At 44.9% G+C, this 15882-nt stretch overlaps 2 protein-coding genes across 2 annotated transcripts; both read right to left on the bottom strand.

The window, feature by feature from the left end:
• Positions 1-291: 291 nt before the first annotated feature.
• On the bottom strand, positions 292-1224 carry LOC132251737 (olfactory receptor 6N1-like). The gene has a single exon (XM_059731665.1). The coding sequence runs from the start codon at positions 1222-1224 to the stop codon at positions 292-294; it is 933 nt and encodes a 310-aa protein (XP_059587648.1).
• An 8815-nt stretch (positions 1225-10039) lies between these two features.
• On the bottom strand, positions 10040-10972 carry LOC132251736 (olfactory receptor 11L1-like). Its single transcript, XM_059731664.1, has one exon. It carries the CDS (start codon positions 10970-10972, stop codon positions 10040-10042), a length of 933 nt encoding a protein of 310 aa, XP_059587647.1.
• Between the last annotated feature and the right edge of the window lie 4910 nt (positions 10973-15882).

Here is a 15882-nt window from a genome sequence, read left to right as displayed (position 1 = left end):
CATGAGACACTTACTGCACAGTAGCCTAATAACACTGACCAGTAACATGCCAGTCAAAAACCATGTTAATATGCTACTGCATGGTGTTTTTATGCTACTGTGCAGGCAGAGTCACAAAATATCTGTGTACTGGCACTACTGAACATTATCTCTAGTTACTGTGCATTTAGTTAGTACTTCATTCAGCAAGAACAAAAGTAATTGTGCTGTAACTAAGGCACGTTCATTAACGTGTACATGAGCCCTGAAATGAGGAATAGGGAAGCCAGGAGAACTCAGGAGCTCCCACGCTTATTCCTTACCCCTCAAGAAAGTTTTCTTCAGGGCCTCTTTCACATCCTTGTTTCTCAGTGTGTATATGATTGGATTCAGCAGTGGTGTTATCACTGCGTAAAAAACAGATACCACTTTATTGGCATTTGATTCATACTTCACCGCGGGGCGCACATACATAAAGATGAGGGTCCCAAAATAAATGCTGACCACAGAAAGGTGTGCAGCACAGGTGGAAAATGTTTTCTGTCGGGCAGCAGCAGATGACATCCTCAGTATGGTGACTATGATTTGGACATAGGACGCCATGGTGAAGAGGACAGCAGACATAATGACAACAGTGCTGAAAGCATAGCCCACCCCCTGGATGGCATAAGTGTCAGAGCATGAGAGTCTAAAGAGCTGATCAGCATCACAGAAGAAATGGTTAATCCTGTTTGGGGTGCAGAAGGAAAGCCTGGCCAGCATGATGGATGCAAACGTTGGGCAGGTGAACCCCAGGAGCCAACATACCACAGCTAAGTTCTGGCAGGTTCTGGGACTCATGATGGTGGAGTAACGCAGAGGGTTGCAGATGGCTAAGTACCGGTCATAAGCCATGACTGTCAGGAAAAAGACTTCGATGGCAGCAAAGGAAAAGAAAAAATAATACTGGACTATGCAGCTGGATACAGAGATCATGCTCTTCTCCACCAGGAAACTGGCCAACATCTTGGGCACTGTAATAGTAGTGTACCAGATCTCCACTACTGAGAGGTTGCAGATGAAGAAGTACATGGGAGTTTGCAGCCGGGAGTCCACCAAGACAATGACAACGATAAGAACATTACCCATGAGTGATGAGAGGTAAATGGTTAGGAACAAAATAAAGAGAACAACTTGGAGCTGCTGCTGGCAGGTGAATCTCAGAAAAATGAACTCAGCAATCACAGTCCTGTTATGTCTTTCCATGGGGTTGGCTGAATAAATCTGGATAAAGAAATCTATAAACAAACAAGTATATCAGCAACTACAGAATCATGGTTTGCTCAAAGTGAACTGACCCTATCTAGCTAGCTAGCATGGATTGACCCTAAAGTGACAACTTCAGTAGGGTTATTAAAAAAGAATGGGACAATTTCATCCCAAGCATTCATCATCTGCCAGTACATTATGTTTGGGATTCCCCAAAACTCTATAAAGCCATAGTAAATGTATATTTATCTGCATCTTTTTTACCACACATAGCTTGTTTTAAGTCTACATAAATACAGCAATATATCAATGAAACTTCTTTCATGAGGATAAATATTGATTTTATTACATTATCATATTTGGAGTAGAATTCCCCAATTAAATTATAGTCTACTTACAATCTGATAGGATGTTACTTTACTATATCAGAAGGGAACGACCAGAGTCACATAAAACTCACAATATAAAATCACCTATAATGGAAGGTTATAGAAGTCAATAAATAACATGACATAAAATAAAATATGAAAATGGAATTTTCTTCTAGAATGCTGATTATTTGGGAGGCTTTTAAAAGATAATCTTCTATGGCATATGTTTTTAAGAAAAAGAAAATGAAGTAGAAAAAAAACGGAGAGAAAAGGAAGTGTTTAAGTTGTTAGATACCAAATGAACACGATAAATAAAATGAGAAGAATGTAACTAAGGAGCTGATGATTATTCCTTCTAATACTCAACAAAACCAGCGTGTGGTTGCTTTGGAGCTTTCATGACACCCAAGGGATCAGTCATGTGAAGAGTATTATGATTTTTGTGAGTCATCCTCTAGCAAAGATAATGGTAAGAATGAGATCATCATGGGCAACATCCCATTCCCCCTTTCTCAACCTAACTTCAGAACTGAACCCACGTAACTGCAGCTTGAGTCACTTATGCAAACTTTGGGATCGTAGTCAACTGCATCGTGGAATAGGCGCACCCTGCATGGGAATCTGTTGCAACTAAGACAGTGGAGAAAGAGAGGCCTCCCACCTTTGAGTCCAATAATTTACAGATTGGGGCACTTCCTGAGATAACAACCCCTCTCATTCTCAGTGGGTTTGTATCTGGATCGCTTTTCCGCAGAAAATTGGTCTAACTGCCAGCCCTCTTCTTGGGGTTGTCAACCTGCAGTTTCCACTTTATCTTCATTAGATAAGAACTACTCAGGTTGTTTCTGAATTGTGAGGATCAGTGGCACAGGTTAGCCTGAGGCTTGTCTCTGTGCTGCACAACCCCAGCAGGGAAGGCAGCTGGCTCCAGTATGTGCGGCTTCCCTCCTGTATTGTGCGAGTGCAGGGGCTGCATGAGTTGCAGGGAGTGCCAGCAATACAGAAGCCCCACTGGAGGCTGCACCGCTGGCTGCAATGTGCAGCACTGGCTAGAGCTGTGTCCCATGGGGCACCTGTGCCCTGAGTGCCCCACCTGCTGCTGCTGCTGCTGCCACCTCCTGCTGGGGATGCACACCATGGGGTGAGTGTGGGAAGGTCCCCACACCCCCAACCCTCCCTCACACCTACACGCCACCCAACCAAGCTCTGCGCTGCCATCCCCCACTTGAGTGCGGGCTCTGCCAACAGCCCCATCCCCAAGCTCCCCATGCAGAAGCTGCACGCTGGCCAGGCAGATCCTTTCTGCCCATGAGGGTAGGAGTGAGGCAATAGGGTATGTTTGGATGTCGGTGTACATGTGGCCACCTCGCTCCCACCCTCATGGGTGGAAGGGCAGGGAGGGGCACCATTTGTTGGTGGTTTCTGCAGGCCCAATGAAAGTGCTTGGAGGGCCAGATCTGGCCCGAAGGCCTTATATTGCCTGCCCTGATCTACCTATTGCTATAATAGGGACAGCTATGAATCCAGAGGGAGGAACAGAATCAGTCCTACAGTTCATTTGGGGAGCTCAGACTTGATAGCAAGCTGGGCTTTGGTTATCCACTCGGTGAGACAGAATCTATATTTACCTGCCTGAAAGGTGGAATAGAGCCAGGCCTCTAGCTATTTAGTAGCCAGAAGTTTCAAGATATATGACTGCAATCACCACAAACATAGACACTGGGGGAAGAATTTCATTTGAATTGTGGGTGCCAAGTTTACTTTTGCAGCTGCAGGATGAGGAGGTCTTTTGTGAGATCCAGGGGTGTCAGACTGTTTCTCATAGGAAGACTGAGGAAAAGCATTTGGGCTAGGAACAGACAACCAAAAAGCCCAAGGATGAATCAATTCAGTCTTTGCAGATTTGTATAAACTGCACAGATTAAACGGAAACAAGTGAACAGGAATGCAGCCATATGCCTGCAGTAGCTCAGGCCAGAAGCCAGGGGGCACTAGAGCATGGCTCCCCGGTTGTCTTCACTTCCTCTCCCTGCTGCCCCCAAGGTCTCTGGGATTTTAAGTCCAGACTTACAGCAGCAGGACTATGCAGGGTTGCTCATCGCTTCGTCTTCCTGCTTCCAGTTGCCTCTGGGATTTGTAGTGCAAAGTTGCAGCCAGGTGTAAGTTTGAGTGGGGGAAGGGGTGTTTAACCCCCACTCCCCGGCCACAGACCTGAGACCCCAACCAGAGTTTGCCTGTGGTGGGGGGGGCACCCCCCCTCCAACTGGACACTGGATTTTGTCCCCAGATGGGCTTGCCAACCCCCATCTTCTTATCAGACAGCTCTCACTGGTCCAGCTAGGGAGCAGAGGGGCAGGCCCAGCCCTGCTCTCTGGAGAAGACAGCACAGCCCAACACAGAGCTGCAAAGCATGCCGGGATGCTGGGGGACTATGATTTAACTGAAACCAGGAAGAGGGCTGGGATAGAAGTTTCATAAATCAGTTTGACCCAAATCAGTTAAGTCTGATACTACATTCAACCAGGCTTATCTTAAACCAGTTCCAGCCATTTTTAAACTGGTTTACCTGCACTGAGCTTCTGTTCTGTTACAGGTTTAAACCAGTTTCTGATCACTAAAACCAGTTTATGTGTAACTTCTGTCCCTAGCTGTGGAGTCTAACTTCTCTTCCAACTATTCTGCTGGGCCAATAAAATATATCCCCAAACCAATTCTGCTCCTCAGCTTTAGGCAGAGGCACTGAGTCCATACAGCCTGCCTCTTGTGTCTGGCTCTTAGCTGTGAAGTCTGTGGGGGCAGTCTCTGGGGCCTGCTTTGATAGTGGCTGAGACAGAGAACCCTATAGACCATTCTGCTTAGGTCCATATAGAGAGGTATTGTGGTCTCCAGTCTGTTCAGGAGACATGCCCAGGTGGGTTGATAAGCAGGGAAAACTGCCAATCCACCAGTGGAGGGAGCAAATTCAGACAGCTTTTAGTCACATGCAGAACTGCCTGTGTAATTTAGAAATGGGAAAAAAATCAACCATAGCTCTCAGCAGAAATTGGTATGGAAGTGTTCCCACCAATGGGTCACAAAAGGTAACACTGAACAAGACCACTGAAGTGAAATGGCCACTGGCCACTAGGTTGGGATTGAAGCCTTATAGAGAATGGAGGGCCTTGAAGCAGATCTCTAAAGGATGATCAAGACCTTGTGTTCCACAAATGTGTGATGCCATGTACACAACTGGAATAAAGCACCCAACAACCTGCCTATGTGTCTCTGAGCACTCACCTACCAGTCTGGCTTGCTGTTCTCTTTTCCCACCCAACAAGGAGACCTGCTATTCCTGAGAATCACATAGCATGGAAACCCGACCAGATGTTCAGGACTCCCCCCCCACTCCCCGAACTCTAGCACAAAGATCCCGCAACCAAACCAGCACTCATAGGTGCTATCCTACAGTCCAACCAGCACTCTGAATTGCTGACCCTGAGCTTGAGTCAGATGTTCCTGTGGTTTAAGTTATTCTAGATCAGTAGTCATCAACCAGTAGATCACAATCGATTCATCGATCGTGGAGCCTCTGAGAGTTGATCGGAGGCTGAGTGTAGGCATGCATGCCCATGCACACACCCCACCCCACCAAGCAGGTCAGTCTGTGAGGGAGAGAAGGGCTGGGAGGCTCAGATCAAGGTCCCTGTGATGTGGGAGGGAGTGGGACAGAAGCAGGGACAGCGGCAGAGGCTGGGATGAGTGGGGCCCAGCCAGGCTGGGAGATGGGACAGTCAGAGCCCATGTAGCTCATCCAGAGGTACGGGGGGCCAGAGGGATGAGCCCCTGATCTGTGTGAGGGGCAGAGGCTGCTGCTTCTGTGCACTGGTCTCTGAGCCCTGAGCCCCGCTCCAGCTGTCCCGGGAACGGTGTGATGCCATGTGTGTCCCACCACCGTGTGGGCTGGGGTTGTGGCTCAGGTAGATCCTGGGTTGGGTTGCACTTTAATAGAAAAAGTGATCTTGTGCTTAAAAAATTGGAGACCACTGTTGTAGATCAAGAGATGAAACAGGGGAACATTGATATACACCATCTGAAGATGTAACCCTGCAGCTCTGAGTAGCAAGGCCAGTTAAACCCGAGTTGCAACAGAGTCTGACGATCCTGAATCAACTCTGTCAGCCATATCTGGACCCACAGGAAGGAAAATCATGGAAGGCAATCATCCTTGACTGGGAGAGATTGCCGAAGAAGATCTTTCCCTGGCACTCCAGATGTTACAGTCGCAACAAACAGTTGCTGTGATTTCCATTCCTGCTGCTCCCCCTCCCCTTTTAAAGCAACTACAAATGTGCACTTGCCTGTACCCTGGCAGAGGGTATATTTTAATTGATATGTCATCAGTTAGAGAGCCAAATGATCTAGGTTCTCTTCCCTTGTCTGTGAGTAGAAGCAACTTATTTTGCCTTGGAGCACTTCTATTTCCCTTTAAATTCCAGGGTCTCATGTCAGCTCCCGCTGTGGGAAATCCAGGGCTGGAATTATCTTTCATTAAGGGTAAAGTTACAGGGCAAAATGCAGTACCATGAAGAGAAATGATAGCTCACTGAAATACAGGAAGCATTATAGCTGTATTAGCTGAGTACTCCAGTCAGGTTATCATCCCTATTTCCTCAGCACTGCTAATTCAACCAGGAGGAGCACCAAGCTAATAGGGACGCACTACTTGTGGTACTCAAACTTGCTTTTTAAAACTGAGGTATCACTATATGACACTAGTCTGCCATGCACGTTGACCCAAAGCTTTGGTACAGTGACTAGCAAGCACAAAGGGATTCTGATATCACCTGGAGCTGCCGGAAGAGGTTTTATTTTTATATCACTTGCTTCTCCATTTCCTGGTGGAGATGTTCCTGGGTTTTCTTGAGAAGTCAGATACTCTTCATGCCTGAAGGGTGTCCGACCTTGATTCAGTTTTAGGAAAGGGACTTGAAATGATTTCTAGAGGGAGTAAAGTCAATGCATGGGGACAATAGAAATACATAGGATGGCAGGCTGCCTACCTTGTCGGCCTCACATTATGGGACCATCTTGTCCCATATGCAAATGTTGGCTAAGTCCATAAATCATATCTCATTCCATAAATTAATTGGTTTCAATACTAGAATATGACAAATCATTCATCCTCAATTGACAGGTAACAAAATCCTTAGACGCAGGTGTAGCAGTGGATGTAGTCTTTCTGGACTTTAGGAAGGCTTTTGACACTGTCTCCCACCCCATTCTCATTAAAAAACTAGGGGACTGTGGCGTCGACACCTACACAGTCAAATGGGTCACTAACTGGCTGGAGGGCCACACGCAGATAGTGGTGGTGGATGGGTCATTTTTGACCTGGAGAGATGTGGGCAGTGGGGTTCCCCAGGGCTCAGTCCTTGAGCCCGCAATGTTCAACATCTTCATCAGTGACTTGGTTGGGGGTGTAAAAAGCACCCTGTTCAAATTCGCAGATGACACTAAGATGTGGGGAGAAGGGGGCACACTACAAGGGAGGAATAGGCTGCAATCAGACCTAGACAGGTTACAGGGGTGGGCGGATGAGAACAGGATGGTTCTCTACACTGACAAGTGCAAGGTGCTGCGCCTGGCAGGGAAGAACCAGCAGCAGACCTACAGGCTGGGGAACTCCCTTCTAGTCAGCGCAGAGGCAGAAAAGGATCTTGGAGTCATTATTGATGCCAAAATGAACATGGGCTGACAGTGTGGGGACACGGGCAGGGCGACCAACCGCACCTTGTCATGTATCCACACATGCATCTCAAGCAGGTCCAAGGAGGTGATCCTCCCCTCTGTGCGACACTGGTCAGGCTGCAGTTGGAGTACTGCGTCCAGTTCTGGGTGCTGCACTTCAGGAGGGATGTGGACAACATGGAGAGGGTCCAGAGGAGGCCACCCGCATGATCAGGGGGCAGCAGGGCAGGCCCTATGAGGAGAGGTTAAGGGACCTGAACCTGTTCAGCCTCCACAAGAGAAGGCTGAGGGGGCATCTGGTGGCCATTTACAAACTAGTCAGAGGGGACGAGCAGGTATTGGGGGGGGGGGTCCCTGTTCCCCCGAGCACTACCAGGAGTGACAAGAAATAGCGGTCACAAGCTGGCAGAGGGTTGATTCACACTAGACATCAGGAGGTGCTACTTCAGTGTCAGGGTGGCAAGGATCTGGAACCAAATTCCAAGAGAAGTGGTGCTGGCTCCTACCCTGGGGGTCTTTAAGAGGAGGCTGGATGAACACCTCGCCAGGCTCGTTTGAGCCCAGTACTCTTTCCTGCCATGGCAGGGGGTTGGACTTGATGATCTGCTCAGGTCCTTTCTGACCCTACCAACTATGAACTATGAATCTTTTTCACTGGATGAATGGACGGACGGGAAGATGGACAGATTTACAGATGACCTTTTTTTGTCTAGATTCTTCATGAGTAGAATATCCGTCTTGCCTGAGGTGTAATAATCTTTCAAAGAAAATCCCATGAAGAACTGCCCTTTTCAAAATGGCAGCTGTTGCCCAGTTTTCTACCTGGGATGGAGGTCTTTTTCTAAGTACTTCTCATTTAATGGAGTCCACTTTGCAGATGTTTTCAAAAGAAGAAAAAACAAGTTATCTTTCATCATATATTTATGTATTTATAATACAACATCAGAATTGCCTGTCACGTACTGTAGGCATTATTTTGTAACATATCATACCAGCAGAAAATATGATGCCAAGTGAGATACTGATTTACTATAACAGTCAAACATGGAGTTTTACAAAATGTGCTATCTGCCACTTAGTTCTGCCGTACTTGGTTCTCTTCCACAGGTATCTGTTTTGCTCTCACCACTTCATAATGCAATATCATAAATATTTTATATGTACTAGATGTACTGTAGGCATTACTTTGTAATGTATATATTAGAACTGAGTATAATACAACACACAGCGATAAACTGGTTTACTATAACATGCTCAAACATGGAGTTTGACACAAGCATTTTTTCCATCTGCCACTTAGCTCTGCTGTATTTGCTTCTCTCCCAAAGGTCAGAGGAAGGGTGCTGGAATATCCAAAAGCTCGCCTATGTCTATCCCAACCATGCAGTTCTTTCAATAAAAGATATCACCGAAAGAAATCGCGCCTCTCTCATTGTAATAGCATGCAAGTTCTGGTAAAAATGTAGAATGCTGCCAATTTTTAACTGCTGTGTTTCTTCAGTACCTTGACAATGAAAAATGTTGCCTCCATTTAGTAAGGAGCATGTGTTTGAAATTTCAGCTGATGCACCAAATCTTATCGTAATACTTGGAGAACCTGATGCAGAATGCCACACTCCATTCTTTCGGTGGGTTTCCAATGTAATTTTTTGTTGAGTCCAGCCATGGTATTTTACAGACTGTGAAACACCGTTAATTTTTTTTTTTGGCAAGGAGGGGTGGGAATCAGGCAGGATTTTTTAAAAGACTCTGATAAGATTTCATCTTTCCATTTTATACTTGTTCTACCATATCAGAATCTATGTAAAGATCTTAACTGTATGGCTCATTTTTGAAAAAGGCAGGTTGTGATAATACGACAAACAATACATTAAATTGCACCTCAAAGAAAGAGAAAAGATTGATCATAGTATTCTTTGGGAACCATTCCAACCATTTTAATCGATACACTATAATATGAGCTGCAGCTGACAGAAAGCAAAATGCCTTCGTGGATTTAGTTTAAAGACAGGGCCAACTTTTATTATTTTTTACCCAAAAAGGAGAGATGTCATTCTGCCGTATCCAAGGATCTGGCTGTAGAGGTATAGCTACATCCATTCCCCTAAAAGTATGTCTACTCCATGTTGATGGAGTGCAGGTTCAGAGATGCCTTGACTTTTCAGTGCATCAGAAATAAGGCACCTGACAGAAAATTCTTAATACTCACTCTGCGAAAGCCAGGCCCTCCTATGTTTTCCCAATCATACACCCAGAACTAGGTGTACCATCAGTCAAGGGTCCTTTTATCATACATCTTTCTGTCTGTCTTGAAGGAACCAAAGTTAAGTACTGTACGGTTTTTGAGTAGATGTCATATCTTTCATTATACCAACTGAGTAGTTAGAAAAAAGTTCTTAGCAAGCTTTTGGGCACAAACACCCTTCTTCAGGAGACTCCCTATGCTTGAAGAAGAGTGTTTGTGCCCAAACATTTGCTGAGAAATGTTTCCAACTACTCAGTTGGTCTAATGAAAGATATCACATCTACCAAAAAACCTTGGCTGCCTATGTCTTTAGATCAACATGACTACAACCAAAAACCCAGCAAAGTTAAGTAATGGCACTTGATCAAAGGAAACATGCTGGGACCGTGAGATTAAGTACAGCAATGGGAAACCACAGGAGTCTGAAAAGACTGACAGGAAAGTCAGGCAAAGTCAGGAATTCCTAAATTTAACCCTTACCCCTCAAGAACGTTTTTCTCAGGGCCTCTTTCACATCCTTGTTTCTCAGCGTGTATATGATTGGGTTCAACAGTGGTGTTATCACTGCGTAAAAAACAGATACCACTTTATTGGCATTTGATTCATACTTCACCGTTGGGCGCACATATATGAAGATGATGGTTCCAAAATAGATGCTGACCACAGAAAGGTGTGCAGCACAGGTGGAAAATGTCTTTTGTCGGGCAGCAGCAGATGACATCCTCAGTATGGTAACTATGATTTGGACATAGGAGGCTATGGTGAAGAGGACAGCAGACGTAATGACAACAGTGCTGAAAGCATAGCCCACCCCCTGGATGGCATAGGTGTCGGAGCATGAGAGTCTAAAGAGCTGATCAGCATCACAGAAGAAATGGTTAATCCTATTGGGGGTGCAGAAGGAAAGCCTGGCCAGCATGATGGATGCAAACGCTGGGCAGATGAACCCCATGAGCCAGCATACCATAGCCAAGTTCTGACAGGTCTTAGGGTTCATGATGGTGGTGTAACGCAGAGGGTTGCAGATGGCTAAGTACCGGTCGTAAGCCATGACTGTCAGGAGAAAGAGCTCAATGGTACCAAGACAAAAGAAAAAGTAATACTGGGCTATGCAGCTAGAGGCAGAAATCGTGCTCTTCTCCACCAGAAAACTGGCCAACATCTTGGGCACTGTGACACTGGTGTACCAGATCTCCACTACTGAGAGGTTGCAGATGAAGAAGTACATGGGAGTTTGCAGCCGGGAGTCCACCAAGACAATGGTTATGATAAGAATGTTACCCATGAGGGATAAGATGTAAATGAGTAGGAACAAAATAAAGAGAACAACCTGGATCTGTGGCTGGGAGCTGAACCTCAGGAAGATGAATTCAGCAGTCACAGTCCTATTCACTCTTTCCATGGGATAGTCTGGATTAACTTGGAAAATTAAATCTGTAAACAAGCAGGGATATCAGCGACTACAGAAGCCTGATTTTCCAGTTCATCATATCTAGTTAGTTAGCATCCCAACCTTAATTCCAAGATATTTTTTGCAACAACTCTCTTTAGGACTTCTCCCAGAATCCAGTTACTTTCTGTTTGCCTGCTTAGCTGCCTGTCTATCAATTTATTGATCACAGTCTTATTGCATTGTATTGACAGGAATGTTACAACTAATGTAGGGTTACTAAGAAAGAATGAAACATTTCATATCCACCATGTATCATCTCCCAGTACATAATTTCTAGGATCCCAAAACACTCTATAAAGTCATTGTAAATACAGCTTTCTGTGTAGCTCTTTTAACATACATAGCTTGTTTTCAGTCTACATAATACATTCAGCAACATTTTGATAAAACTTATTTTGTGGGATAAATAGGAATTTTCTTCTAGTATCATTTTTAAGTACAATTCCCCATTGAAGTTAAACTCTACTTACTATCTGATAGGATGACATTTGCTCAGAAGGGAAGGGAAATTCCAGAGTCAGATTACAAGTCAGAATACAAAATCACCTATGAAAGAACTTTTCAGAGATCAAAAAATGTCATAAAATGAAATAAAATAAAAGAAGTAAAATACCATGAAATGGAATAATGAATATGGACTTTTCTTCTAGGATTTTGGTTGTTTAGGAGGCTTTTCAAAGATAAAAATCTAATGCACAGAATCATTAAGAAAAAGAACAAGAAATAGAAAAGAAGGATAGAGAAGAAAGGATTTAAGATGTTAGATTCCAAATGGACACTTCAAAGAAAATTATAATAATTTAACTGGGGAGCAGATAACTGTTCCTTCTCATACTAAATAACAAGCCAGTGTGTGGTTGCCTTGGGATTTTGGTGTCACCCAAGGGAGCAGTGATGGGAAGAGTATTATGATTTTTGTAAGACATCATCTAGAAAAAATAATGGAAAGGATGAGATCATCATGGACCAGATCCCATTCTTCCTTTCTGAACCTAGCTCAGGGGTTCACAATTGAACCCACATAACTTCATTTTTGTCAGTTATGCAGAGTTTGGGGTGCTATTCAACCCCGTCATGAAATAGGAGCACCCTGCATGGGAACCAATTGAAAATAAAACAATGGAGGGAGAGCGGCCTCCCACCTTCTAGCCCAGTAACTTACTATTAGGGCACTTCCTGAGAGAATAACCCCTCTCATTCTCAGTGGGTTTGAATCTGGGTCTCCTCATTCCCAGAAAACTGGTCTAACTGCCAGACCTCTTCTTGAGACTGTCCACCCACACCTTGCATTTAATCTTCATTAGATAAGACCTACTAGAAAAGTTTCTGGCCAGCCAGGATCAGGGGCCCAGGTTGCAAACCAGGGCTCCCACTTTCCATGTCATCCTGTCCTAATAGCCACACACCTCCAAGCCTGTCTTTGTTCATTCTGGCCCCACATGGACCCCTTTCCCCTTTCCCATTTACCCAGTGAGGAGGGCTTCTCACAAAAGGAGACTGCATAATGTCCTGAATTATGTCTGTCTTGGTGTGCAGTGGCTAGAGTGTTTTCCTGGGGGTCTTGAAGCTGAGGGAAATAGAATAGCTGAGGCTCAAGTTCCTGGGCCACTCTACTAAGCAGCTGGGTGTGTGACAGCTCACAGACCAGGTGGATGTTGGATAAGCCACTGCATCCTAGGATACTGAAATAATTCAAGTTGTGTGGCACATCTATGGGGAGGGGCCCCACATTAATGGGACAGCACCTGGTTACCACCTCCACCCAGCCCTGTGTGCTGGTTTTGGGCCCTGCTAAGGACTGGGCCTTGGAAGCTTGAGCTACCTCCGCTTGGTCTATCATGCTGAGTCATGGCTGGTGGGTCTGGGGCAATTTGATGTTTTATGTACAGTTTGGAAACTCTTCACATGCACACATATATACACACACAAAAGCCTTTACCCTTTCACCAGATATAGATATTCCCTTTATATTCTTGGTGTTCATTCCTGGAATATTACTACAGAGAAGATAAAAAGGTCATTCTTAAGTGCTAAAATGGGCTTCAGGAAAGATAGTCATGGATTCCACATATGTTTAAAATTATGTAGTAGTCGATGGCTCAATGTCTAGTTGACAGCCATTATGTATCAAGCAGAGGGGCCCAGGGCTCAGTCCTGGGGCTGGTTTTGTTCAATATCTTCATCAATGACCTGGAAGATGGCATATAGTGCAGCCTCAGGAAGTTTGCAAATGACATAAAGCTGGGGTGTGAACAAATTGGAGAGAATACAGCAAAGGGCAACAAAAATGGTTTGGATCCTGGGTACATGACTTATGAGGAGAGGCTGAGGGAACTGGGCTTATCTAGTCTAGAGGAGAGAAGACTGAGAGAGGACTTAACAGCAGGCTTCCACTACCTGAAGGGTGGTTCCAAAGAGAATACAGCTAACTCTTCTCAGTGGTGGCGGATAACAGAGCAAGGAGCAATGGTCTCAAGTTGTGGCCAGGGAAGTTTAGGTTACATATTTGGAAGATTTGTTTTTTCCCTCAGAGGGAAGTAAAACACTGGAACAGGTTCCCCAGAAAGGTTGGGAATCTCCATCCTTGGAGGTGTTAAGACCTGGCTAGACAAAGCCTTGGCTGGGATGATCTAATTGGGGCTGGTCCTGCTTTGAGCAGGGGTTTGGACTACATGACCTCCTGAGGTCCCTTCCAACCATAATTTTCTATGATTCTATGATCAATCACAAGTGCAAGGCTTTTTGTGCTTGGCAAAAAGATGCCAACTTCAGGCAAAGTAAATTGAATCTCCAACATGCGAAGGTAGATGTCCTAAGGAGAACCCGCAATATGAAGAACAAAAGTTGGGGATAGAAAGCAATAGAGATTCAACATCTCACTGGCATATATGAGTGATTTTTTTCAGGGCCACCAAAGCCATAGACATTGTGAGCACCCAGGGGTCAGCCCCCTTGAGACCGAAGTATAGAAGAGACCTGATCAAGGAAAGATGAGACATATAAACCCACTGGAAGGAGTATTTTGAAGACGTTCTCAATTAACGCTCTGCTGTTGATTAAAGTATTCTCAAATCCATCCTGCAACACCCAGTCAGAGATGATCTCAAAATCCCTCCAACCCTTGATGAGGTGAGGAAAGCCATCAAGCAGATGAAGAATGACAAAGTATCTGGAGTGGTTGGGATCCCCATGGAAATCTTCAAGAAGGGGGAGGAGGGGTGGAGAAAACTTCAACGCTCCATGTCATCATCTTAAGAATCTGGAATGATGAGGAAATCCCAGATGACCTCACGGATGCCATGATTGTGACAGGCTTCAAGAAAGGACACAAGTCTGACTATGGAAATTACAGAGGGATTGCCTGGCTGCCCACCACAGGAAAAATCATTGCAAGAACCCTCCTGAACCTTCTCCTTCTACATCTGACCACCAACAAGGTTCCAGCTGGAATAGAGCTAAACTACTAAATGGATGGTAAGCTGTTTAACCTCAGCCAACTCCAAACCAAAACCAATACCGCGCCAACTGCAATCATTGAGTTCCGGTAGGCTGATCATGCTGTAGCGTGTGCTCACTCAGATGCAGATCTTTAGGCAATCGTCAACATCTTTACCGAGGCATTCAAGAAAATGGGGCTGATGCTTAACGTTCAGAAGTCCAAGGTCCTCCACCAAAAACTTCCCAATGAATAGTCCCCATGTCTGGTAATTTATAGTCATGATGAGACTCTAGAGAACATTGAATATTTCCCATACCTCAGAAGGCATTTCTCACAAAAGGCTGTCATTGACAAAGAAATACTACATCACTTCAAATGTGCAAGTGCTGCCTTTGGATGCCTGATGAAATGAGTGTTGCAAGACTGTGACATCATGTCCAAAAAGAAGCTCATGATTTATCAAACAGTGGTGATCCCCACCTTGCTGTACCGAGCTGAGACATGGACAGCGTATAGGAGGCATCTACAGTCGTTGGGAAAGTTCCTTGAATGCCTGCGGAAGGTCCTCAGAATCCAGTGGGAAGACAGATACACCAGCTTTAGAGTCCTCTCACAAACCAACACCATGAGCATCAAAGTGATGATCATCTCACATAAGCTGCTTGGGTCAACCATGACATCTGGATGTCCAACTCTGAACTCGTGAAGCAAGTTTTATTTTCCCAGCACAGCCAAGGCATATGTTCACGAGGAGGGCATAGAAAGCACTTCAGGGACGTCCTGAAGGCCAACTTAAAAAAGTACAACACAGATCTCAACTCATGGGACACCAAGACTACCCAAGACCACCCCTAATGGAGGAACAGTCTTCTGCAGGGATCACAGTCATTTGATACCTTACAACATGAACAAGATGGAAAAGTGGGAACAGCAGAAACAGCATGTCATGGGCCAAATCAAGAATCCAGTGCCACCCATCCCACACGAAAATACATAAAAAGTTTCCAGCAACACTTCTGAAGCTTTTCCACTTTATCATAGCCTAATTATCTCTTCAATGGGGTAGAGAGAGATGGTTTGAGATTCTATCACTAACCCGTTGTTTAGGGTGCTATCTTGGAAGAGAGGAGAGCACAGGATCTGACCCTGCTCCAATGAATATTTCAGGATTGTAAAAAAAGTTAAACATATTCATTAGGAGATTTAGAGTCTCATGCCACCCCAACAAGCCACCATGGTTAGGAGGCTGGATAATTCTCATGGGAAGCTCATATCTCCTCAGACAAAAAGGAGATTTCAGCCTGATTCTTCCTTAACATGGGTGAACACACAAACCCTGGGGATGTTTGATAAGAAGGTGGTATATTATCCTCCAAGTACCTGCTACGTAGAGTTACACATGCTCAAATATGTGAGAAAC

The sequence above is a fragment of the Alligator mississippiensis genome, chromosome 7, assembly GCF_030867095.1.
Source record: "Alligator mississippiensis isolate rAllMis1 chromosome 7, rAllMis1, whole genome shotgun sequence".
Classification (NCBI taxonomy): Eukaryota; Metazoa; Chordata; order Crocodylia; family Alligatoridae; genus Alligator; species Alligator mississippiensis.
Note: the sequence above shows the minus strand (reverse complement) of the source record. Positions and strands in the feature narration are given on the sequence as shown.